The sequence below is a fragment of the Mustela putorius genome, unplaced genomic scaffold (assembly GCF_011764305.1).
Source record: "Mustela putorius furo isolate JIRA1106 unplaced genomic scaffold, ASM1176430v1.1 tig00000281_pilon_pilon_pilon, whole genome shotgun sequence".
NCBI lineage: Eukaryota > Metazoa > Chordata > Mammalia > Carnivora > Mustelidae > Mustela > Mustela putorius.
In genome coordinates, this window is record NW_025421343.1 from 32,128,834 (window position 1) to 32,155,793 (window position 26,960).

At 38.3% G+C, this 26,960-nt stretch overlaps 1 protein-coding gene across 14 annotated transcripts in view; it reads left to right on the forward strand.

Annotated features, from left to right (window-relative positions):
• ITSN2 (intersectin 2) overlaps window positions 1–26,960 on the forward strand; it is a 140,124-nt gene that overhangs the window by 78,082 nt on the left and 35,082 nt on the right. For all 14 annotated transcript variants that reach the window (XM_045079304.1, XM_013052956.2, XM_045079303.1 and 11 more), the window contains 11 exons: window positions 20–156; window positions 1,188–1,285; window positions 5,424–5,599; window positions 5,908–6,052; window positions 9,004–9,209; window positions 11,080–11,144; window positions 12,941–13,107; window positions 16,907–16,952; window positions 17,036–17,157; window positions 19,093–19,189; window positions 19,600–19,791. In XM_045079304.1, coding sequence (XP_044935239.1) covers window positions 20–156; window positions 1,188–1,285; window positions 5,424–5,599; window positions 5,908–6,052; window positions 9,004–9,209; window positions 11,080–11,144; window positions 12,941–13,107; window positions 16,907–16,952; window positions 17,036–17,157; window positions 19,093–19,189; window positions 19,600–19,791 — 1,451 coding nt within the window. The remainder of the gene's footprint in view (window positions 1–19; window positions 157–1,187; window positions 1,286–5,423; window positions 5,600–5,907; window positions 6,053–9,003; window positions 9,210–11,079; window positions 11,145–12,940; window positions 13,108–16,906; window positions 16,953–17,035; window positions 17,158–19,092; window positions 19,190–19,599; window positions 19,792–26,960) is intronic.

Sequence of the window (26,960 nt, forward strand, 5' to 3'; positions counted from 1 at the left end):
CTCTTTTTTTTATGTAAAGGAAAGCAAAGCAAGGAAAAGAAACCTTATGGAGAGAAAGTCTTAGAAAGGAGGAAGAAGAAAAACAAAAGCGACTCCAGGAAGAAAAAACACAAGAGAAAGTTCAAGAAGAGGAGCGGAAAGTGGAGGAGAAGCAGTGTAAGGATAAGGATAGAAATAATAGACTTGATTTTTCTGAGACAGAACAATGAAAGCAATGAGAATAAAAAGATTATGATGAAAAGCAAAAAAAAAATTTAAACAGATGTTAACCTTGGAGTCAGAAAAAAACTTTTTCTAAATTGAACTTGGAGAAGGTTTTATTAAAACAGACAGGGTAGAAGTCTTAAAACAACTTGCAGAAAAGAAGAGGATCATAATCACTGAGTAGCTATGAACAGACCTTGACATGGTTTTCATAATCGAAGTAAACAGTTGTAGTTTATTCAACCAGTGTTAACTAAACTGTTTATTTTAATGATACAACAGTAAAATTTTAAGTCTTTGCATATTGAAATTTTCTCAGAAGGAATGTTTTGTTCATGATACAGCTCAGTATCCATTCCTAAGATACTTTACATATTACTGTATTTCTTTTGGATATACAAGTATTTGAAACCTTATTGATGATACATGTGTTGAAATTTCTGTAAGCCAAAGCCTTTATTCTGCAAATAAAGCTAAGTATTTTTAATCTTATTAAGGGTAGTGTATCTGTGAGCACTTCTGCTTTTCTTTTAGAACCATACTGGTTAATCTACAGCTCTTTCTTCACTGAACCCTGTTCACTGCTAACCTCATCTGTGACCTCTCTCTCTGCCTCTTCTTCCCTGTTACACCCTGAGTGCCACAGAACAAACCTCGCTGCTTGGCCTCCTTGCGCTTTGCACGGCTTAGCTGCCACCACTCCTCTGCCTTCCCCGACGTCCCTGCGCGTGGCACACCTCGCAAGTCATGGCTTTGTTTCATTGCCTCCTACTTTACTGAAGATGAATGTCCTTGTTTGCTTTTATATCGATTCTGTGACTATACAAGATATTTAAATCCTAACAAGCCTGTGTCAAATGGATTTTCATTTTACTATTTGATGTTCAGTTTTTTTTCCTTTTGATTTTACAAGTTCTTTATATTGAGTCATGAAGATGTATGTACATGAAAGTAGCAAATAATGACCATTATCTTCTCTTTAGGTGAGCCAGCTAGTGCTTTGGTAAATTATAAAGCATTATATCGCTTTGAAGCCAGGAGCCATGATGAGATGAGTTTTAATTCTGGGGATATAATACAGGTAGGAAACTATCTTTTTTTGTTCATGAATAAGCTTAATACAATGAAGTGTATAACTTTCTATAATAATAATGACTATAATTTCATGTAGTGATTTGTCATTTAAAATGCATATCTTTAACTTTATCCAATTTGGCCCTAACAACGTACTGCACAGTTGCGTATTACCACTGCCATATTCTAGGTCAGGCAGCTGAGACTTACACAACAGGTAACAGTCAGCAGGCCAGTGACGGAGTGGGTTGCAAGTACATGTCTTTGATTTTCAAATCCTGTGTTCTTTACACTGTGCCATTGCTTCACATCGTAAAAGGTGATGCTGATTTTGTTAACAAATCACCAGTGAAATTTGGGGAAGCTGATTATTTTCCGGCAACATTAAAAGAATTGAAGGAGGCAGGTTCTGTAGCTCTAATTAGATGCAGTCCCTTGTTCCTAGAAACAAAAGCCCTTTATTATATAGTCACAAACCACAGAAGATGGATGAATAAGGGAAGATGCAGGGAATAGCATTTGATACAGCTGTTGTGACGTAATGGAAAGAATACAGGCTTTAGAAGCATACTAACTTGGGTTTTAGTCTCTGCTTCAGTTTTCTTCTTAATAAATTAAGGTACTATTACCTGGACTACCGAGCCAGTGCCTGCTTTCATTTTTCCCTGTATGGTCACCAGTTTGGTGTATTTTATCTGTTACACAGCAGATATTTAGTGATACTTGGCATAGAGTTTACTAGAAGCATCTGTTCAAACACTCGAGATAGTCCCCCTTCCTTCTGTTACCATTGCCACCACTGACAGTGCCACAGTCTGGTGGCCTTCCTCATCTTCTACCTGTTAATGATGAATTTGGTCCAGAAGTGAAGAGATGCAGCCTATGTGGCGAGGAGCCCACTTACAGTTCTGCTTATATCTTTTATTTACTCTGTCAACAAATATTTTTTGAGGGCTGTGCTAGGCTAGAAATATAGTGAACAAGGCACGGTCTCTACCCTTAAACCGCTGATAGTCTAATGAGAAAGACAGACATTCTAATGCAGTTGAGGAAGGAAGGTGGTGGAAAGCTACCAGCTTTACAGCAGACCTCGCCCGTGGTCATCAAGCCAGTCTGGTGGCAGTGACAACGGGAACATTGAGATAGCTAGAGTTTCTCGACTATGTTCTGTGCCGAATCACTAATGTAAAGAATGAGTCATGTGTTACAAATGCCTGATTTGGACACCTTGGTTGATGACAGTGTCATTCACTAAGAGAGGAAGATCAGAAGGAGAGAATTGGAGTAAGAGTTACAATGAGTTTAATTTGGGGTGAGTTTCAGATTCCTAGTCAGCAGGTGGATACACCTCTGGCTATCCAGAAATATAGAGGGATCTCAGGCAGAGATCAGAGGCGGCCAGTTTAAGTGTCATCACTCTGTTGTGATGGTAATTGACATGAGTGTAGAGGATGACTGATGATGCAGTCCCCAAGAGACATGAACACTGGAGGTATTATTAGAGGAAGGGAAGTCTTAAAAGAAACAACGAGAGGTAGGAAAAAGCCAGGAGGGTAGTTTAGCAGGAGGGAATTTTGAGAAGAGTGGTCTGGGTCTGTATGTCAAATAAGATGGGACTAAAAAAAAATAATAATAATAACCATTAGATTAACAGTATCACAACTATTGTTAACCTGGAGGAAAACAGTACTAGTTGAGTGGAGTGGTGGGTGAAGAAGCCAGATTTTAGTGACCTGAACAAATTGGAAGGAAGAGGAAATGGTGAATATACAAAATTCTTTGAAGGAGCTTGGCTTTTGAAAGTTGGAAGGGAGAGAAAATGATAGTGAGGTGTATGGGTTGAGGGGAGGTTGTTCTATGTTTTGTTTTATGGTTTTTTGGTGTTTGTTTTTTTTTTTAACTTGGCTGAAGCTTGAGCAAGTTCAAATAATGATAGAGAAGATCTGCAGAAAGGGAAAGGATTAATGATACTGGATTTACTAAAGTGCACAACTGTAAATATACAGCTCAAATGATTAGTGCACATGTGTGTATCTGTGAAACTACCACTCAGATCAACATATAGAACACAGAACACTTAGGAAGGCACCTCATGTCTCCCTGGCAGACCTCTCTATTCTGACTAGTGAATGCAGATGAGGAAGATCCTTGGTAAGGCTGGAAGGCTTGGAATCTAGAGCCCAGGAGGAGAGAATAGTGGAAGGACTAGATAACCTCTTAGAGATTAGAGGACTGAAAGAAAGGATGGGTGGGATTATTAAAAATGCATTTTGCTGAGTTAGAAGGTGAGCTCAGATCTGAGGGCTTCCCTATCCTTGGTAAGATAGGAGGCAAAATCTAATCAACTTAATGGATGAGGGTAGCAGAAGAGATTTGTTTGAAGGTGAAAAAGATGACAAATTCCACTGAGCCCTGGCAACATTTTCCATGACAACCTATTTTTCCAGTGTTCATATGTATTAATGCTGTTTTTGAAGTAATAATTTCCATCAACCTGTGAGAACTATATAAAAATTTCTAGTTTAATTCTCTGTGTAAATCTCTGTGTAATCAGAGCTATAAATAACAGATATGAAATTGGTTAAAATTGACCCCTGACAAAGCAAGCTTGGTCTAATTCTAAAGATGAAGTGAATGTTCCTTTTCTTTTTCTTCTTTTTTTTTTTTTCAGAGATTTTATTTATTGACAGATAGAGATCACAAGTAGGCAGAGAGGCAGGCAGAAAGAGAGAGAGGAGGAAGCAGGCTCCCTGCTGAGCAGAGAGCCCGATGTGGGGCATGATCCCAGCACCCTGGGATCATGACCCAAGCCAAAGGCAGAGGCTTTAACCCACTGAGCCACCAAAGTGCCCTGAATGGGCCTTTTCTTCTTGGAATGGTAGAGAATATTAGGAAAAAGTATTAAAGAAAGGAGACTTTTAACAGTTTGTAGGAAAAGGAGGAAGTTAGTGTTCGAACGCCAGTATTCTTAACTGTCAGTGATCCGTGCTTTGAGACCAACATTTAAATCAGGTAAATTGCTGAGCATGCTACTTTAGGTTGCGTACTTCCTTGGGGTCTGTTATGTTCTTGTCTTTAGTTTTAGTGCTCTGGATTGGCTCTTTTAAAGTAGCCTTAAACTAGATCTACAGGATGATATTTTAGCAGGGGTTTCTTTTGTTCTGTTTCAGAACACCATTTTATAGTTACTACATAGCTGTGCCAGCTATTTTAGAACTAATGAGTGTGTTTAACAAGCAAGGTTGCAGGATACAAGATCAATATACAAGGACAAATGTTCATGGTTTTATTTGTAATAGCCAAAAGCTGGAAACCACTCAGATGTCCATCACTAGGTGTAAGCATTTAAACAAAAATTGTGGTACATCTATACAATGTAATATTACTCAGCAATTAAAGGGGGAAAAAAATGAAACTATAAACCACCTATGTGTGTTACCAGTTGAAAAATAGTATTCAGAACTCTTAGAGAGTTCAAGAAGACTGTCATAGGAACAGAAAAAACTAAGCAAAACAAAAATTAATGATTAACTATAGGATAATAACAAGTTTGCAAGAAAGTAAGTGTAATTATCAGAATAGGGCATAATTCAGTTGCGAAAATTTATTTACAGAATCATAATAATGTAAACATTAAATATAATTTAACCAAAAATTTTGAGATAGCAGTATCGATAGAATAAGAAGATGTAGTAGAAGACAGTTAAATGTTGATTTTCCATTATCAAAAGCCAATAGATAATGTCTAAAATTGAAACATTCAAGAAATAGTATAAATACGTTATTTAGAGGTAAAGAAGGTAATACAGAAGAAACCAATGAAAATGGCAAGTTACTATGAGGAGTGGAAATCAGGGCATAATGAGTGATAGGGTCTTCTATCATAAACCATGTGGAATGCTGTTTGTTTTTGTAAACTATTTTCATATTTAACTTGGATGGAATTAAAAATTAAATTTTAAAAAGGCACTTTGTCAGTCATTAGAGATAGTGAGTGACCTATTAATTTGTAGAAAATGGCATCGACTCTTTAGTTCAATGGACTTAATTCTGAAAATGAGGCTACTATACAGTAGTCTGCATTTTCTTCCTTTGTAAATCCGTGGCATTCTAACCATTGTTAACCCTTGTTTTTGTTTCCATAGGTTGATGAAAAAACCATAGGAGAACCTGGTTGGCTTTATGGTAGTTTTCAAGGAAATTTTGGCTGGTTTCCATGCAACTACGTAGAAAAAATGCCATCAGGTGAAAAATCTGTGTCTCCTAAGAAGGCCTTACTTCCCCCTACAGTATCTGTGTCTGCTACCTCAACTTCCTCTGAGTAAGTTTTTGCTAACAGTGGAGTTTATGCATTTTTTTGGTAATGTATAAATTCTTAATAGGTATTTGTGTCAGCCTGCTATGTAATCATAATCTAATCTGTGCTGGGCTTTCCAAGAGTCCCTTTTGTTCCAAATTTCATACTGGAATTTAATAAATAAAAATGTAGGACAGTACTTTGTTCATGAACTTTTTCCCCACAAATTGTGTTTAAACACAAAGTAAATTACATACAAGCTGATAAATTTGTAGTACTTCACTAGATTTTAAATGATTAACTGTACTTACATCGAAGTGTTGTATTTACAGATCACTTTCTTCAAATCAACCAGCATCAGTGACTGATTATCAAAATGTATCTTTTACAAACCTAACTGTTAATACGTCATGGCAGAAAAAGTCAGCTTTTACTCGTACTGTGTCCCCTGGATCTGTATCACCGATTCATGGACAGGTGTGTATTTTTAATTTTGTGTGCTTTATCCTTTTTTTTTCCTTTTTAAGATTTATTTATTTATTAGAGAGAGAGAGGGGAAGAGAGAGGGAGCACACACAAGTGGGGGAAGGAGCAGAGGGAGAGAAACTCAGACTCCGTGCTGAGCGCAGAGCCCAACGCGGGGTTCAGTCACACAACCTTGAGATCATGACCGGAGCCAAAACTAAGAGTCAGACACTCAACTGACAGAGCGTCCTGTGTTCTTTATTCTTTGACATTGCTTCTATTCACATAAAATAGAATGAAGATTTTTGTACAAAGGCATCATTTACTCTTTTAATCAGAGTTTGTAGCATTTGGTTTCTATTCTTACTGTCCAAGTGTGATGTAAAGAAATTATTACTTAGAAGTTTCCCAGTGATTCATTTTCATAGCATCCAGTTATTACTAGTTAAGGTTTCTAAGCTCAAAATGTCATTGTTACAAGTCTGATTATATTATTCTTAATTCATAGTTGCTGTAAGAAGTTTTTTGGGTTTGGGAGGTTTTGGTTTTTTGTTCTTAAAAAAGTTATTTGTGTGGGAACTATGTTATGTATATTTACCCTCTGATGTAGATGTGATCATTACATCTAACTGTTACCTCTAAATTACAGATCAAGCATTTTTACATGAACATTATTGAAAAGAAAGCACAGACTTCATCACAGTAGAGTCCAGAGATATGCCTTCTTTCAAAAAAATGTTTATTATGTGACCATTCGTTCCAGGCATCTCATTACATGCTAGAAATTTAATGGGAAAAGAAATCCCTGCTTTAAGAAGTCATAATCTAATGAGACAAAGAAATAAATAATTGTAGGGGCGCCTGGGTGGCTCAGTCAGTCAAGTGTCTGCCTTTGATTCAGGCCATGATTTCCAAGCCCTGGGAACAAGCCCACCTTTGGGCTCCCTGCTCAATGGGGAGTCTGCTTCTTCCCTCTCCCTTTTACCCTCCTGCTTGCTTGTGGTCTCTCTCAACTGAATAAATAAATCTTTAAAATCTTTTTTAAAAAAGAAATAAATAATTATAAATTATGAGAAGTATTGTCATAAAGATACTCTGCAAAGTCTTGAGGTATATACAGCTGAGACAGATCTCATTCAGTCTGTGGAAATTGGAGCACGGTTCACAAAGAGCCAGGTTTTTGAGTGGGAAGGTGAAGATAAGCGAGATTTTAGCAAACAGAGAAGGAACATTATTCCTGTGAAAAAATAAGTTGGGGAAGATCAGTGAGGCATGTTAACACAAAGAGTTTGCAGGATGAGAATTATTTATGGTGTGGCCAGAGTACAGGATTCGTGGCGAAAGGGTCAGGAAGCACAGTTAGAGGTGGAGGTCTCTTTGTGAAATGTTTGGTACAGTGCCCAGCAGCTTGGCAGTGGGCAGCACCTGAAAGTTTCTAAGAGGTATATATTTTAACCTAACCCCACCAGAGTACAGGGGCCGGATGGGTGGAAGGAAGTGAAGGAAGGAGATTAAGGAGGAAGGGTGCTGCAGGAGCCGGGGAGGAGAGGATGGCGTGAGCCCGGGCCACAGGAGAGAAAACATGGAGAGGAAATGGATTTCCCTTCTATGTATCTTCAGGATCTTTAGCTCGAGTAACGGGAAGGAAGGTGATGGCATTGTCTTTGGTGGGCATCACAAGAGGAGTGGGTTCTGTGGGTTCCAAAAATGCATCCCACACCTGCAACTTAGGTATCTGGTTTAGAGACAATGTGGTGGGAAGGCCACATAAGCAGAGTCGGACTTACAAGACTGGAGCTCAGGAGATAAAGTTGTAATTAAGATACATATTTGAGGAAGCGACTCTGCCTTTGGGCTCGTCATGATCTTAGTGGGATCGAGTCCCACCTCCAGCTCCTTGCTCGGTGGGGAGCCTGCATCTCCCCTCTGCCTGCAACTCCTCCTGCTTGTGCTCTCTTTTTCTCTCTCTCTCTCTGACAAATAAGTAAATAAAATCTTTTTTTTTTTTTTTAAAGATTTGAAAAGGTATAGACATAAATAAGATAATTTAGGGAAGTCATGTGGAAACAGGCAAGGAAAGGGCTTGGACCAAAGATGGAATCCATCAAGCACCAGAGAGTGAGTTTTCTGAAGGACAGGGGTGTAAGTGATGTGCACTGTTCAGACATCAGGGAAGATATGGGTTTGGAAGAAGCTTTTTGCACTTTGATGTTATCAGTGACCTTGTCAAGAAGAGGTTCAATAGAGTGGTGGGTGCAGAACCTAAATTAAAATGGATTGAGTTCCTGTCTTTAAGGAATTTAGAAGTAGAAACTAAGTAGAGAGGTGGAGAGATTAGCTATTTTAGAGGCACTTCATGATGTTACAAAATATTTTTGGAAAATGGAGGGTATAATAGAAGATTTAGGGCACAGGTAAAGAGATGAGCCTTATCAACAAAACACTCCTTCCTCCAAGAGGAGCAAGGAAAGGAGAATGAGTAAGAATACCAGGAGGAAGTTGGGGAACAAAAGCTAAGAAGTGGAGGGAGGAGAGCACAGCCCATGTGTATTGGTTAGTGGCGCGACCTTTGACCTATAGTGACTGCACGGAGGGAGTCAGGAACTAGAGGGTAGGAAGAGCTATAGTAGCTCTTTGCACTTGTTCCATGATGTCAGCTTGATGGATTTATGAAAACATTTCTTGAGTGTCCAGTGTTTCTCCTACAATCTAGTGTTCCTTTGTGCCAAGATGTTTCCTTGAATGGTAGGTGTTCAGTCTTTAACAAACAGAAGGCTATTCAAATGTTCCGTCATCTGTCATTTTAAATGGGTTGATAGATAAAGGTTATCTTAAGTCACCACCACACCAAACTTGTCTCTGTTTAAACAGTTAATAAGTTATATATTAGGAAAAAGAAGTCACGGTTACCTTTTCTTTTTCTTTTTTTTTTTTTTTTTAATTTTGTGGTTTTGTATTCACAGGGACAAGTTGTAGAAAACCTAAAGGCACAGGCCCTTTGTTCTTGGACTGCAAAGAAAGATAACCACTTGAACTTCTCAAAACATGATATTATTACTGTCTTGGAGCAGCAAGAAAATTGGTGGTTTGGGGAGGTACATGGAGGAAGAGGATGGTTTCCAAAATCTTATGTCAAAATCATCCCTGGGAGTGAAGTCAAGCGGGAAGAGTAAGCATTTTGTGTTTCCGTGAGATGTGAATGTTGGTGTTTTCCCTAGTGAGTCCACCGTAGAATGTAAAACATTTACGCTTGAGTTTGACCACCAGGAGGGCAATTTCTGGAGTGAAAAAAGTGTGTTTCAGATATTTATATCAGTTTTAGAACATCTTTTATTCTAGTTATTTCTGATTCCTAAAGTTTTCAAAGTGCTTAAAATTTGAGATCTGTTGTTTTCTTTGTGCTATCAGGTCAATTAGAGTTCTTTTTCATTTCCTTTGGAGCACTTCTTCCTTGTTTATTTTACATTGTCAGTTTTTAAATAAAGGTTTACTTTGCCAGAGTGGAGGGCTTGCAGTTTCTGGGCCTCCAGAATTCCTTGAAGATCACACCTCTCTAACTGCTCAGAAGAGACTGGGCTATAGTTACGCATTATCTTAACCATATCCCTTACTAGAGCATACGCTCCAGGAGGACAGGGTCCATGTCTTTTGTTTGTTTTTCAGTTTTTCCCTGCCTCGTGTCATCACGGTGCACACTAGCTTCTCAGTCATGTTAGCTCAGTGAATAAGCAGAGGAGTCAGTGAACGAACAGTCAGTTGAATCCATTTTCAGAGAACAGCAAGTGGACAAGGTCTCTGGCCTTTATTTCCCAGTGCAGAGGAGTCAGATCATCAGACATCTTTAAGATGCTTAAGAAATAAGTACTCTAATGTAGCAGTGGGGAGCTGTCTCTTGTGTTTTTCATGGAAATTGATCTAAATAGAAAAGTGATCTGATTGAACGAAAGAGATAGGTCTTTGGAAATCAAGAGGCTTGAGTTCGGATTCTGCTATTTTTTTTGTCAGGCTGTATAGAATTACCTACTTTGCAGTTTTCTAATTGATGAGATGAAAAAAGTAAATTAATCTTTAAAAACCTTCTCAGTGCTGAGACTCTTTGTAGGAATTTTTAGTTCAAATGCAGAAATTTACTCTTCAGACTGACATGGAATTTTAGACTTAAAATTCTGTAAGTGATAGCAGTTCAGAGCTGACAGGTGCATATTGGCACTGAGCTGGGCCCTTGATAGGAATTATCTATTTAAACACCATAACATTTTATGGAGTAGAAGACATAAGTGCAAAGATAGTAAGTTTAAATGCTTTCCCCCGCTAACTTTTCATTCAGTTCCTGACCTTTTCTAGCATATAAGGCATACAACTTGAAAGCCTACAGTAATGGAGAGATCATGCCTTAAACAAGGCAGTCTGTTAAGCTGGGACCATGAGCTGTAGTAAGTTTCCATTCTGTTCCCTGAGAACTGCCTTACTGTATAATTTCCTCAAGGGTCCTGGGGAGCACTGGTACATCCTACAGATGTCCAGTTCTTAAGTACGACAGTCTTCCACATTTTTAAAGACAGTTTCTTGGGTTAAATTGGAAATTAAAAGCTTTACTGTTTCTGAAATATAAAAATAAAGTTCTGTGCTCAAAACAAATATTAAAATTAATATATTATGTTCTTCTTGTTTCTCCATATACCAAGCCAAGCCCCCTATATGCTTTACTAAATTACTGTCCATTTACCAAAGCACTTATGTCTTTTAAATTCCTCTAGAAAGGCAAAGTAACTCACACTTTAAAAAAACTATTTATAAATCATGTTGAAATTACTTCATTAAAACATTTAGAGGTTTATAACTAGGCCCTTCTTAGTCCCCTAACGATTTTGTGTTATGAGAATATTTCTAGCCTGTGTACTGAGACAATATTTAAATTAATTTTAGAAAGCCCTAAAAGAAAGTACTGCAAACACCTGCTGATCGCCTTTCTTGGTTTTTGCTTGTTGGTGTCTTTGTTTCATTATTTTTTAAAATCGGTTTGTATATTTATTTGGCAGATCAGAAGCTTTGTATGCAGCTATAAACAAGAAACCTACCTCTGCGGCCTATACAGTTGGAGATGGTGAGTTTTTGGCAAGCTGTAAATTAAATGGGAGTCAGATTAGCTATTGACTCATTGTCTGAGTTCCCACAGTTGTTATTTGCCTTGTTTCCATGTCTTCGCTGTTAAAGTAGACTTAGAGGAACCTGCCCCTTAGCTATTTCATGTGAAGATTGAGACTATAGAAAACATATGGCACTTTTGGAAAATCGGTACTATAAAAATTCAGCATAGACTCAATAAGATCATAAATGAAAAATGTTACAGTGAGATAGCATGAAGGTTTTTGTTTTCCTGTTATTTTAGATATCCAGGTTAGGCAATTTTAATACATTTACTTACAAACTGCATTTTAATTACAGTGTATCATATAAGTCATTAAGTAGGATTTGAAATCAAGGTGTACTTTATCATAATTATTACAAAGAAATTTTTTTCTATAGCCCTTTGGGCTGACTAATAATTTATTTTTTTATTTCAATGTACTAAAAAATGAAAGATTATCCACCCTAAGTTTCTGACATTTATTTAACACTTACATAGCTTTATAAATGAATGATGTACGTCCCCTGTAAAATTAGTTGAATAGTAGAAGTACATTTTATGTTTACATCACTGCTCAAGAAGATTAGCTTAATGATAAATTAAACCATTTATTCAGTATCTACTATGTTAAAGTTTCTGTGCTAAAGCCTGAAAAATACAAGGATGAATAAAACACAGTTTCCCAAGTCCTCACAGTAGACTGGGGAGTATAGGCATACCACTGTAAGAAATTATGTAATGAGTACATAGAACTGAATTTTGAATAGGACCTATGAATCCACGGACAAGGCAGTTTTGGATCATCTTAAGCAAGGAGTAGAATTTCGCATAGTGACAAGGGAAGAGAAAGCTCTTGTGGACGGAGGGAAAGTTAAGAGTCAGGGCATGGCTGTGAAAGATTAGAGAGCTCAGATCACCAGCCAGATTGGACCCATACATAGGTTCACTGTGGAATGAGTTTGTGAAGTGAGTCTAGGAAGGGAGGAAGGAGTGTTTGGGGGAGACCTTGCTAATTGCAGCATACCTAAACCTTGCAGGCATTTTTGGTTTTGTTAAATCACCCAGTAATACTGGGAACATGAATAGTAAGTAGGGTGTAGATGGTGTTCCTAGTCATTTCTAGTTTATGATGTACATATGAAATTCCATGTTGACAAATAAAATTAACTGGAAACTAAGAAAGACTTCTACAACCAGGTCATTGACTGTTTATTCTAAATAGCAGTAATGACAGGGATGGAAACCAAAGCCAATATATTTTCCCAAAGAAGTCAGTATGTATTGAGCATCTACTCTGTGCCAAGCATTGTGCTAGGAGCCGGGTCACTGTGGTAGAACTTGGCTACTGGTACGGATGTCAATATTGGGCATTTCCATAACGATATATAAAAGAATTAGAGAGAAAAAAACTTAGCATATTAAATGATATTTTGTGTAAGGAAATTGAAAAAATACTTTCATATCTTAACTCTGTAGAGGTACTTCTACCTATTTGTGTTTTTGGATTCTCTGTGATAAGACGGTGGTGATGATGCTACAGTAGGGAAAAGAAGAAACCCTGTGATAAAGCTTTATGTTAAATAATCTTTTTCTCAAAATTATTAAATAATTGCCTCATTCTTTTTTCTACTTTAATATCTTTTCACATTTGGTTTCCTTAACTTACAAGGTCTTTTTTAGTTAATTTACACAAGGTTTGGAGATTAACATAATCTTTTGCTTTCTATACTCTTAAAACCAAAATTCGTTTCTTTTTGTTTTGTTTCCTACAGAGTATATTGCACTTTATTCATATTCGAGTGTAGAACCTGGAGATTTGACTTTCATTGAAGGTGAAGAAATACTGGTGACCCAGAAAGACGGAGAGTGGTGGACAGGAAGCATTGGAGATAGAACTGGAATTTTTCCATCAAATTATGTCAAGCCAAAAGATCAAGAGGTGAAGTTATTTTGATATAGAAACAAAATTATTCCATTCTTGTGTATTGAGATTCATACTGAAAACAGAGACCCATGTATAGACAAGCTTTGGTTGTAAGGACACCACTGAAAGTGGCACCAGTTAAATAAGAGGGACAGGATTTCATGAAATTTCTAAGAGTAGGAGCCAAAGGTAGAGCTGGGCGTCATGGTTACTGAAGCTAGGAAGGAGTCCCAGATCCCAGGGATCACCTTCAAGGAGTTTGTAAATCTTTGCAGCCCTGGTGTTAATGTGACTCATCCTACGCTCAGTTCCTGCCTCTTTTCATCCTACCACTAGTGCCGTACAATACAGCGGTTCTCAAACTCTTTGATTTGAGGAACTTTTTACATTCTTAAAAATTACTGGGGGGACGCCTGGATGGCTCAGTTGGTTAAGCAGCTGCCTTCGGCTCAGGTCATGATCCCAGCGTCCTGGGATCGAGTCCCACATCGGGCTTCTTGCTCCGCAGGGAGCCTGCTTCTCCCTCTGCCTCTGCCTTCCACTCTGTCTGCCTGTGCTCGCTCTCACTCTCTCTCTCTCTCTGACAAATAAATAAATAAAATCTTAAAAAAAAAAAATTACTGGGGATTTTAGGAGCACCTGGGTACCTCAGTCAGTTGAGCAACTGACTCTTGATTTCACCTCAAGTCATGATCTCAGCAGGGTCTTGAGATCCAGCCCTGCGTCTGTCAGCCTCTGCGCTCAGCGGGGAGCCTGCGTGAGATTCCTTCCCCTCCCACTCCCACTCTCTCTTAAATAAATAAATAAATAAATCTTTAAAAAAAATTATTGGGCACTCTAAAGAGTTTTTAAAACTGTATGGGTGGGGGATGTCTGGGTCGCTCATTTGGTTAAGCATCTGCCTTCGGCTGAGGTCATGATCCCTGGGTCCTGGGATGGAACCCCACGTTGGGCTCCCTGCTCGTTGGGGAGCCTGCTTCTACGTCTCCCTCTGCCACTCCCCACTTTCTCTCTCTTCTCTCTCTAATAAATAAATAAAATCTTTTATTAAATGTATTTTAAAAATACATATATAGGTTAAAATACACATATATATGGGTTACACATAGTTCTGTTTTCCATATTAGAAATTAAAACCGTAGAATTTTAAAAATACTTATTTTAAAGTAACAAAAGTAGGGATGCCTGGATGGCTCAGTCTGTTAAAGTGTCTTCCTTTTGCTCGGGTCATGATCCCAAGTCCCACGTTGGGGGTGGGACAGAGTCCTTGCTCAGCGGGAAGACCGCCTCTCCCTCTGTCTACCACTCCTCCTGCCTATGCTCACTCCCTCTGAAAAATAAACAGTCTTTTAAAAAATAAAGTAACAAAAGTAAATCCATTATATGGTAATATAAATAACTTGGTTCTTATGAAAAACAAAGAAGAAAGTTTGTTAGAAAGAGTAGCATCGTTTTGTATTTTTGCAAAGCTCTTTAATGTCTGGCTTACCTTGAAGACAGCTAGATTCTTCACTGTTTCCGTATTCAGTCTGTGGTGACACATTTTTTTGGTTGACACGTGAAGAAAATTCAACCTCACACAGATATGGGAGAAAACAGGAGGATTTATTAACATTTTCTGGTGCCTGTGGTTATGCTTTGATATTACTATACCAAAACTTAGTAAGTGTTAAATTGTTATAGGTTAGTTACACATGAATCTAAAGCCATGTCAGTGAACATTTCTTACTGTTACATGAAAATTCACCACTCTGTTTTGACATTGAATGGATTTTTTAATCCATGCATTGGTCATTTGGTAAAGATGGAATCCCTGAGTTATGCAAATATTCCTTGTATTGCCACATTTCATTATACAATATCAAAAAATTTCATTTGTTTATATCACCATAGATCTCATGGGAAAATCTTCATATACTTTGAAACTGTCAAACTCATGGTGGTAGATGCAAGTTTTCCAAAATTTCAATTTTCTCTTGAAATCTTGAATTGGATCATTGGCCACAAGTCCCGTCAGCTGTATTCCTTGATGTGACAGACATACTTTATCTTGGAGAAAACGTCTGCTAAATCCCGAGTCTGAAGAGTTTGTCTTTAGTTGTTCTTTCAAGTAAAAACGTCCCGTGAAAACCCCAGTTCATCTCACAGTTGAATAACACAAGTGCTTCTCCTTCAGATAGCCATCTTTTATTCAGTATGCTGCGGAAACGCTGTAGGCTTGCTTCCATCTAGTCACACAGAATTTTTAAAAGATCATGTTTCAGGTGCCTGGGTGGCTCAGAGGGTTAAAGCCTCTGCCTTTGGCTCAGGTCAGGATCCCAGGGTCCTGGGATCAAGCCCCGAATCGGGCTCTCTGCTCAGCAGGGAGCCTGCTTCCCTTCCTCTCTCTCTCTCTCTCTGCCTGCCTGCCTGCCTCTCTGCCTAATTGTGATCTCTGTCAAATAAAAAAAAAATCCTTAAAAAAAAAAAAAGATCATGTTTCACTAAGATTTCATAACATTTTTACTGCTTGACTGAGGACATTTTTGTCCTGTGATTATGTGGTTGTGAAGAATACTGTGACCTCTAGTATAATTTCACACCGCTGTCATGATTCATGCTAAGGCATCAGCAGTTTTACTCCTTGGGGTAAATGTCAACACAGTAAAAGAAGCGATTAATGTCTTAATACTGTGAATGAAAAAGGTCTTTATTTAATGAAAAAGCCCCTTGAAAGGGGCGCAAGGACCGTCCCCAGGGATCCACAAACTGCCCGGTGAGAACCATCTAGGTTGACTTCAGGCTCTAACACTTAGAGGCCTTGGACAAGTTATTTCACCTTTCTGTACCTCAGTTTCCTTCTCTGTAACATGGGGATAATCATAATACTTAATAGGGTTGTTGTGAGAATTAAATAAGTGACTATATGTAAAATTCATTGGCTGTAACCCACATCTGTTGCACAAATGGTGGTTTCTAAATACTGTTCGTGTAAGTGCTCGGAAATCGTTAGCCCTTGCCTAACATCTCTTCAGCCTCAGTACTTCCACTCTAGCTGTGTTCACTCACAGAAGAAAGGTGTTCTGTTCCTTCCCTTTGCTTGTTCAGATTCCTGAAATGAAGAAAGGTTGTTGGTGCAACTGTCCTGTAACGTCAGACTGAGGTTATAGTTGCTACCCAGGGCATGGATTTTTTTGTTCTTATGTCAGGTTCAGGTGGAATATGCAAAAGAATTAAAAACATTGACTCCTAGGTAGCAGCAGTAAAACTCACATATGCCTTAAGGTATGTTGTAGGTGGTGGGCATTGATGCTAACCTGATAAATGAGAGGTATCTGGTCACATTTGGTATTCAGGAAAGATGCATTTAATAAGCTATTCTTGTTGAATCATTGGCTGCCAGCATCAACCACTTGTGTATAATGTCTATTAGTAGACCAGATCTCCCCATAATTAATGTTTTGGATTCTTTACTTACTTGGTTAATATAAGACTAATTGTTGGGGCACCTGGATGGCTCAGTGGGTTAAAGCCTCTGCTTTCAGCTCAGGTCACAATCCCAGGGTCCTGGAATCGAGCCCTGCATCGGGCTCTCTGCTTGGCAGGGAACCTGCTTCCTTTCCTCTCTCTCTGCCTGCCTGCCTCTCTGCCTACTTGTGATCTCTGTCTGTCAAATAAATAAATAAAATTAAAAAAAAAAAAAGACTAATTGTTATTTTGATCTTCATTTAAAGAAACAGTCCTGGGAATTAGAAATCTCTAATTCCTAGTAACCTTTGCATTCTTACATCTGGATTATTAGAAAATGGTAAAACAGTATGTCTTTTTCTTACAGAGTTTTGGGAGTGCTAGCAAATCTGGAACATCAAACAAGAAACCTGGTATGTATAATAATGAAGTTGCAAAATTACTATAGTGTTTTAATTGTCTTGAATTCATAGTTTCTTATCTGTCTTCTTTTCAGAGATTGCTCAAGTAACTTCAGCATATGTGGCTTCTGGTTCTGAACAACTAAGTCTCGCACCAGGGCAGTTAATATTAATCCTAAAGAAAAATTCAAGCGGGTGGTGGCAAGGGGAATTACAGGTAATAACCTTGAAGTAACATTTATCATTTTTATTATAAAAGTAATGCATGTTCATATTAAAAAATAAAATTAAAAATTTTTAGATCACCTATAATCATACCACCTAAGGTAATCAATATTAACATTTTAATGTATTATTTTCCCTCTAGTATTTTCCCTGTTCATTTTTAGCGCATTTGAGCTGATATTATAAGTAACAATATGAAGAATAATTTTCTATATAGACATAATTGTTTTCCAATAATATCTGCTTTAATAAACCACAGGTCACCTTCTTAAAGGAAAGCATAGCATCACCTTTGCCTGGGATAACCCCAGGGTATAGCCTCTCTCCAGGAAAAGAAACATGATCCAGACTATGTACTGAGAAACTTGTTGGACTTTGCCCACCATAGTCTTATGCTTTTGAAACAGCAGTGAAAGGAAAGGAAATGTAGGCATAAGTGAACCTAGTTTTTTCCTAAAATGTTAGAGACAGTTATTGCATACGTCTTGATTCAGAAAGAGACTTCTTTTCTCCTAAAAGTTCCTTACTAGAAAAACTAAAAAGCATTTTAAGATTAAAAGATGATGAGGGGTATAATAGCTGTCTTTTTATGTAAGATTGATATGTGATTATAACATGGAGGATAAACACAGCTTTGTTCTTGCAGATCAGCCTTACACAGTTCCTAGAGAGCAGTGGAGGTTCAAAGTTCAGTATCTTGAATAACCCCCTGAAATCCCATCTTCCTATTTTGCTTTGAGGATCAACCCAACTAAATGGGAAATATGGCTCTCCACAAATTGTATTTGTGATCTCTGTATTAATTTTTAACAAAGCTCCAAGAGATGTTCATTGTGCACTGTACCATTTTAAGGTTAACTTGAACTTACTAAGAGAACTCTAGAAAAGTGTTTTTAGTTTATAAATATTATTTGTGTGAAATATGCAGAGTACTCTGAGCCCCAAAGGCCTCCTAGTAGCCTTCTACAATGGCATTTCAGCACTACTTGGAGATGCATATTGAGTCTTCTGGTTGTATGATACTAACCTGGAAGGTCACTGCAGAGTTCAGCAGTCCCCAAGACCACCCTAATTTCTGACACCAGTTGTTAAGTTTGGACGTCCCCAAGATCACTCTCAAGTTCAGTAATTAACTAGAATGATTCACAAGGGACTGAAATTATTCTTCTCATAGTTACGGTTTATTACAGCAAAATAATTTAGATTAAAATTAGCCAAGAGAAGGGGCGCCTGGGTGGCTCAGTGGGTTAAGCCTCTGCCTTTGGCTCAGGTCATGATCCCAGGGTCCTGGGATCGAGCCCCACATCGGGCTCTCTGCGCAGCAGAGAGCCTGTTTCCCTTCCTCTCTCTCTGCCTGCCTCTCTGCCTTCTTGAGATCTCTGTCTGTCAAATAAATAAATAAAATCTTAAAAAAAAAAATAGCCAAGAGAAGAGATATATGGTATGGGACTGATTTAAGGACAGTTCCAAAAACAAGAGTTTTCATTGTCCTCTCGCAGTAGAGTCATGGACAACATTAACTCCTGGCAACAACACATACTGCCGAGTATTGCCAAGCAAAGAAGCTCATTCAGGACCTGGTATCCAGAGATTTTACTGGGGTTCCATCACATAGACATGGTTCTGCCCATATAGCTTAAATGAGTCTCCAGTCCCTCTGGGGGTTGAGTTCATAATATGTGACCCAAAGCATCCACCATAAGTCACATTGTTAGACTATCTGGCATGGTCAAGGCCCCCAGAAAAAATAAGACACTGAGCAATCAGGACATATCACAGGTTTAGAGATGACCTCCCAGGAGCCAAAGGTAGAGTTCATACCTCTTTTGGGACAGGGCTAAATTCTTTACTACACAGCCTTTTTTAGTTTATATCTCAGTAATTGTTTTTAATCTCATCTTTCATATTCCTTTTGCTGATCTTACAGGCCAGAGGAAAAAAGCGACAGAAAGGATGGTTTCCTGCCAGCCACGTTAAACTTTTGGGTCCAAGCAGTGAAAGAACTACACCTGCCTTTCATCCTGGTACGGCAGTGGGTTAACTTGTGTCGCAGCTTCTAGAAGTTTTGTTGAAACTCAGCAACTTCTTAGATTAACAGAAACTTTGAAAAATAGTAAAAATTATTTCTTTTTATAATTCTACCCAATGAGAACTTCCTTTCTAGAAAGTTCTGTGTGGAAACAGTCAACTGTTCGGTGATAATTGAACCAACCACTTAATTGCTTCAAATTTTTCAAGGTGGAATTCCTCTGCTCTCATACGTAAAGTGTAGTGGTTCATGTGGATTAACTGTAGCTGGGAGAGCCTTGTTTTGTAAAATAAGGAATGGAGGAAGGAGGGTGAGAGAGAGCAGCTCAAGGGAAATTTTAGCCTAGTTGTAACATGGGATCTTTGTAGGAATAATTAATCTATTATTTTGTTCTTTTTCTGGTAGTGTGTCAGGTGATTGCCATGTATGACTATGTGGCAAATAACGAGGATGAGCTGAATTTCTCCAAGGGACAGCTGATCAATGTTTTGAACAAAGATGATCCTGACTGGTGGCAGGGCGAAATCAACGGGGTGACTGGTCTCTTTCCTTCAAACTATGTTAAGATGACAACAGACTCCGATCCAAGTCAACAGTGTGAGTAATACCAAACTGTTTGCTCTCAGCTAGTACAAAAGCTTTAATATGTAGCACATTCTGTCCCCAGGCATGTCTCAAACTCAGCACTCTTCTTAGCAAGTCTATATTAGTGATGAAAGCAGTAAATTGCAAAAGAAATTTTTTCACAAAATCAAAAGTTATACTGCTTAAATACTTTTTCTTTTAGCTTTAGACCTTACTATTAGACCGTATCTGAAAAGATGCCAACTCTTTTACAGGTTCTTGAGTTAAAGAGCAGTCTATACTTCAACTTCCCTTTACCACCATCCTTTTTTCACCTCTAATGATCTTTTTCTGCTTAATAAAGAGCAGCCAGTAATTACCATATTCACTTACTCAAATTACCCTTTGAGAGTACAGGTGCTATTAATTTTGCAACCTTCTCATTTAATATCCATATATTTACACAACATCCAGGTTAGCAGAGAATTAAAAACCTGATTAAACTGTTTGTTTGCAAAACTCTTAGTAGGTGATTTTTTTAAGATGCCTAATGCCATAAGAGATACATGAGTCAAGATCTGTTTCACTGTTTTTAGAACAAGGATCCAGATCACAGTATGAAATACGGTATTTTATAAAATTATCTCTTAGTAATTGCCTAGCCTTTCTTATATTTGTAATAATTAGAGAATTAAACAGCACTTAGAAATGCTTTTTACCTTTATAAAATGTCACTTTCCCCCCACCCTTTTGATTTTGATTGTTTTGTTTTGTTTTGTTTTTTACAGAATACATCATGATTCATCATGATTTGTATTTTTATCATTGTGAAATTATCTAAAATATTTATTAGCCTTTCATTTTAGTTTCTGAGAACACATAAATGGTAACCCAGTCAATCTGAGAGATGCTTATGATTCAGTGCAAGTATTATGAATTTATACTATAAATTCTATAAAATTATAAATACTATAAAATTGAAGTATTAGAGCATTATTTTCACTGTAGAGCTTGTAGCTCCAAAAAGAGTTCTGATCCTGGGAGAAGTCTTTCCTTTAGATAAAGCAACTGAATTTCTCAATTTGGATGTGGGAGGAGTCGAGTTTTTTATGGTTCGAACATCCCCCCAAAATGTGGGCTATCTACATGACCGTTTGTAAGCTCTGCTGATTGGTTTGGCAGCTTCCAGAGCTTGCCCGCTTATCTCATTAACTAGACATGCATGAGGTACCTTCCCTGGCCCCTGGAGGGGAAGATACTTGTCAGACCTGTGGGGTATGGAAGCTTCTTGGCTAGTGAACCCTGGAGACACCCAGTGCAGCGGTACGTTTGGCTTTTCCAGGATGTGAAGGGACAGGTTTCCAAGTGCGTTGTTGTTGTTTCTCTTGTTTTCCAGTGGAGGAACACTCTTTTCCAATTAAGTCTTATATAATAAGGAATACAAAGAAGAGATAAAAACTGTTCTAAAGGAAGAACAGCCAGGAGTATATGAGTCTGTGAAAACTGGTTAAATTTTAGATTACCATTTGTGTTTCTTGGGCCCTTAACAATTACTGTTTTCATTTTATTATGTGATTAGGATGTTTTTTAAAGATTGAGGATTTTAATAGTTCTGATTTGTTTAGTTGATGTTGCATGTTACTAGTCAAATTTTTTTCTCACCCACTTAATTTGCTTTATGTTCATTTTATTCCTCATTTTTCTTTTTATAGGACCCAATGTTGTCTTCCAGTGTGAAAGCACCCCAGAGACCCACTATCCAAGTTTGACTCTAGCGTGGAGGCAGGGCAGGCAGCCCTGATCAAATCTCTCCTACACAATTCATTAACTCCGTTTGAATGTTAGAGCCACTTGTGATTATTTCTTTGTGTTTCTAATTTACAGTTAAAATTTATTTGTAACAAGTTAAAGGATAGTGGGTCTTTGTGTGGCTTTCCCTGCTGTTCACTCTGGCATCCTTTAGCATTTTTCTTCTTTTTTAATTTGGTAATTGTAGGTCATTAGCATGCATATTGAGTTTGCCCTTACATGGTGGGAGTTCAAACACACAAAGACCCACTATTTGCACAAACTATTCTCCCTGGTTCGGAATGGGCTGCCATGCTTTTCTAATGTTACTGCAACATGTATATTCATTACAGTTCAGATAAAACTTGCTTATGTTTTGCTCTTATGTTTGATCTGATCCTAATCACAGTGAGCTCTTAACTGGTTCAATATGTGATTTGCTCCCAGATATGCACTGTTTACTGTTACTTTCTAATATGCCACCATGAGAACCAATATTGAAATCGTTTAAAGGCCAAGAACTGGAAATAACCTTTTTTGTATTTTCTGTGTGTTTCTGGGTGGGAGCAATAACACTTCTGGGAAGCTTTTTCTCAGCAAAGAGGAAAGCAGCCTATCCCAGCAGGATGTGCAGAGTGGGCTATGTTTCCTCCGTCTCAGCCACGCACAAACGGGCACTGTACTGTGGGAGTTCCTTAGGGTCTGTGAGCTCTGAGCTGAGGAAGGTCCTGCACCGTGTGCTGTAGCAGTCAGGTGTTACTTCTCTATTGGGGACCTAAAAATGGACTCTTGGAGGAATGAAAGACTCCTATCATTGACGGTGAGATAGGAAACCTTCCCTGCCTTAGCGTTTAGATCTAGAATACATTCTAAAGTCAAAATTTATGATACCTATTTTAATGAGGTGACTACCTGTCATAAAAGGACATGCGTTGACGTTCTTCTTAATGTATTTAGTAAAAATCATAAGGAATCCTTGAAGAGTGTAAATGCCACTGAGGCAGGCATACAGGCTCTGCTCAGTCTCAACTGAATTCGAGTGAAGGAAAGATGTGTGAGAGCAGCATTTTTCTGTGTCCATGAAGCTGCTCTGAGGCTAGAAGATTGGTTTTACCACCCAGAATTCTCTGTCTCATATCTCGTCTTCAGACACATTGGCTACTTTGGCATAGGATTTTACTCCTTTTCCTTGAACAGAAAACACTTTAAAGATAATAAACATTATTATAAATAAGTAAATGATGTGAGAGTACCTAGCTGAAAGAAAAAAGGGTATTAGTAGGCAGTATTAAACTATATTTGAAAATCAATGAGAAGTTTATGCAACTTAAAATGTTTACAAACTGCAGTGCAATCTACTGTTCATGAATGTCAGAGTATTATCAGGAAAAGTGTACATACAATCAGAGTCTTATTTCCTCACAGAGTTCTTTAAGAAGAGTGAAATATGTTTTTATATCTCTGAGTTTCAGTTAGAGGCGTATTTTGTGTAATATTTATGTTAATGTGCCTATACATTGTGAATGAATAATTTCAGTCATTGCCTAAATCATAACTTTTTTCTTGAGAAAGAATCAACAGTTTAGGTAGAACTTTACAAAGTTCAAATGTCTGTGTTTCAAAATGCTTACCGTTCCTGGGATGTATGATGTACATGTGCGTTCCATGGAGCAGGGATTTCTAGTTAACTATTAGACCACCTCAGTTTTTAGTATTTGGCATCATCATGGTACTTTTATAAAATATGACGTTAATAGGAAAGCAATAATAACACTTTACAGGTGGGATAACAGATTGCCTGCAGTCACTAAAGGAGACAGTACAAAGACTGAGTCCTTGTGAATTCAGCTGATCTTCCAGATTGTATGGATTACTTGGTCTTGCCTTTTATTTTCTGAACTTTCTGCTTTTGCACTATTTGATTGGGTTCAGATTAAGGACAGTTACTTTAAATCCATTTTAAACCCTGAGAGTGGAAATCAGACCTCTGCTAATTAGCCACACAATTTAGTATAACATTTTCTCTTTCTAATTTTGAATTTGGGCTTATCTAATACACTGATAAATTATTTCAAAGGTATTTTTATAGCTCAAATCGCTTCACTGTAACCCTGATAAATATAATTTATCAAGAATGACATTCAAGGAAAGCTTAGCATCTGTAATCAGTCAGAAAAATAATACATTCATCAGGTACCCATGGACTAAATCAAATCCCATAAGGGCATACTTAAGCTGGATGTTGGTCTGGAAAATAAGTGTACTGTTTTTCCTGAAATACCACTCTTTGTGTAGGTATTTTGCCATATATTTGAGAGAAAGCTAAAAGTAAAGGAAACTGAATGACATGTAAAAGTAACCTAAATCCTTCTTAAAAGCGCATGCAGCCGGTCCTTCACAGGACCTCCCGTTCCGCCGCGTTGTTTGCTCTCTTCCTCGTTCAGGATGAGAGGCGGCTTTCAGTTGGCTTAGAAAGAAGCATTAGAAGGAAACGGTTTATCAGGAACACAGAATTTTAAAATAGGGATAAATCTGAACCCCATAGGAAGACTCCAAATACCTGTTAATTTTTTTTTAAAGCTGTTTATTTCAAGATTGTAGTATGTGATAATCTTTTTCTTTTTTCTTTTTGTTTTTTGCTGGTAAATTCTCTTTTTTTTATTTTTAAAATTTTTAATAAACATATAATGTATTTTTATCCCCAGGGGTATAGGTCTGTGAATCGCCAGGTTTACACATTTCACAGCACTTGTGATAATCATTTTTAAAGTATGTGATTAAACCTGATAGGTTTTCCAGTGATGAAAAAAGTTAAGTTCTAAAACTGAAGCTGATTTTTTTAGCAAATTTAAAAATTTAAGTCAGTCCCACCCATTATATAGTTTCCTCTAAAACTTTATCTTAAAAGAGTCATTTTAAAGTAGAACAACTATTTAAAAATGTAACTGTTATTTTAAAATACAAAATGAATAGTGACAGTTTAAAAGAAAGTGGGGGAAGGAAAAGTAGAGAAAGAAATGCCAGTTCCAGTCCACAGCTTTATTTGCCAAGTTTTCTTAGAATAAATTTTACCTAGTTATAAATTTTTGTAAATAGAATCTATAATGGAAATACTGAGAGACTTTGCCTGAAGTGGCATTATTGGATGCTGCTGTGATGCTACTGTAATAAGTTATTAAATTGTTGCAAAGTGCTGTTTTTGCCTTAAATTTTTATTTTGTGTGTCTTAAAACTATAGTATTAAAGGTGTTGAGATTGTGCAGATGCTGGGCACGCTTGGCATGAGGTCATCTGTTTTTATTTTTACAAAATTGTAATATAACTATGCAAGTGTGTTTATTAAAAGGACACAAACTACATTACTTGTATTGTGTATTTCTTTTGAAGCACCCTTTGAAACGTATTTGTAATTATATGTAGTCGTGATGGAATTTCTGTGGAATTTCTCTTTTTCCTTGACATAGTCTGTGGGTACAGGCCAGCAAGCTGTTTCATATTACAGTAGGCAAAAGAAATTTTTAAATGGTCAAGATAGAGATAATTTGATCCAAGATAATCATACGTATCTCAAAAGCAGAAGAAAGTTTGATTTGAAAGTAAAAGAAAATATGATCTAGGGTAATAGACTACTATGTTATTTATAGTTTTTACTCCATCTTGTTTCTAAAAAATTGGAGGGAACTTACAAGTTGATCCTCATTGCAAACCCAAGATAAAACATTCTTAGTATAAAACAAGAGTCTAGGGACGCCTGGGTGGCTCAGTTGGTTAAGTGTCTGCCTTCAGCTCAGGCCATGATCCCAGGGTCCTGGGATCGAGTCCCACATCAGGCTCCTTGCTCAGCGGGGAGCCTGCTTCTCCCTCTGCTTCTGCCTGCCTCTCTGTCTGCCTGTGCTCGCTTGCTCTCTCTCCCTCTATCCCTGACAAATAAATAAATAAAATTAAAAACAAAAACAAAAAACCAAGAGTCTATGTATAAGAAATTGTAGTGAATACATGGAGACCCCAGACTTAAGTAGAGTCTGACACTTACACATTATCAAGTTGGTGGTTTCACCTTGAGTGAAAAAATATGTATTGAAATCCAACCCATCCGTCAGTGTCTGGCATAAACAACCTCTTTCCAGAAAACCTTTCCTCACCTCTGGAACTGAGTCTTTGCATAAGGCCAGACAGGGACTAACTGCTGAGAATATGAAAACAAGTGTCAGCTAGTCCTGGGCTCAGGTAGCACATTGCCCTGTGAGGGGGGTCAGGCACACAGGCAGATAATTCTAGAACAGCACACTAGTAAGCACAGTGATCAACATTCACTGGGCACGACAAGAGTACAGAGGGAGGAATACCTCATTCATTGTAGTTGGGTGAGTTAGAGAAGCTTTCCTGGGGGAGGCAACCGGGAGACCAGTAAGATAAATAGGAGTGAGCCCGATGGACGGGATGGCGAAGCGTACGGCGGACAGAGACAGTGGAGGGGGTGGTTTTATAAGCAGTTCATTGTGGCCGCAGTGGAAGTGCAAAGCCAGAATCAGTGCAAGGTGGGGCTTGAGAGCCGGACCAAAGGCTGGATCAGATTCTCTAGCCTGGATGAGAAATTCACTGGGACCACCTGGGAAGCTTTAAAAAAAAAACTGTTGATGCCTGCGTCCTCATTTAAATGGTCTAAAGCGGGGCACCTGGGTGGCTCAGTGGGTTGAGCCTCTGCCTTCGGCTCAGGTCGTGATCTCGGGGTCCTGGGATCGAGTCCCGCATCAGACTCTTTGCTCAGTGGGAAGCCTGCTTCCTCCTCTCTCTCTCTCTCTCTCTGCCTACTTGTGATCTCTCTCTGTGTCAAATAAATTTAAAAAAAAATTTTTTTTAATGGTCTAAACCATAGTCTGCATGGGGGGGGGGGGCGTTCAGAGCTGCCCAGATGATTCTGCTCTGAAGCCAAGGTGGGGAAAAGGTGATGAAACAGAGCTAAGAATTGTTTCTGAAGGAACATTGGCAGGAGTTGGTAATGGATGGGATGTGTGGGCAGGTGTGTATCCTGGTGACAGGTAGAATCGTTGTGCCACCACCTCCAGTAAGGAGTCAGAGTTAGGGAAAGAAGAGTTGGGTTTTTTCTTACCAAGCCCCCCCAGTGGGCCACCAGCGTAGACCTGTCCGGCAGGCGGTCGGAGCTTCAGGACATCAGCCGGTGGGAGGAACGCAGCTTGATGGTTGAGCCCATGAACATAGATGAGCTGACCGTCCAGGGTGTTAGCAGTTACGGGTGCGTCCGCAAAAGCACCCACAGAGGCAGGAAACAGGTTCTAGGAGAACAAGGACACGCTGGCTGCACAGCCATTGCTCAGACCAATGAAAAGAAGAGAAGGAAGTGCCCTTCACTGAGCCCTTACTAATCTAGGTACTTTTCTGATGTTCCCTAATGT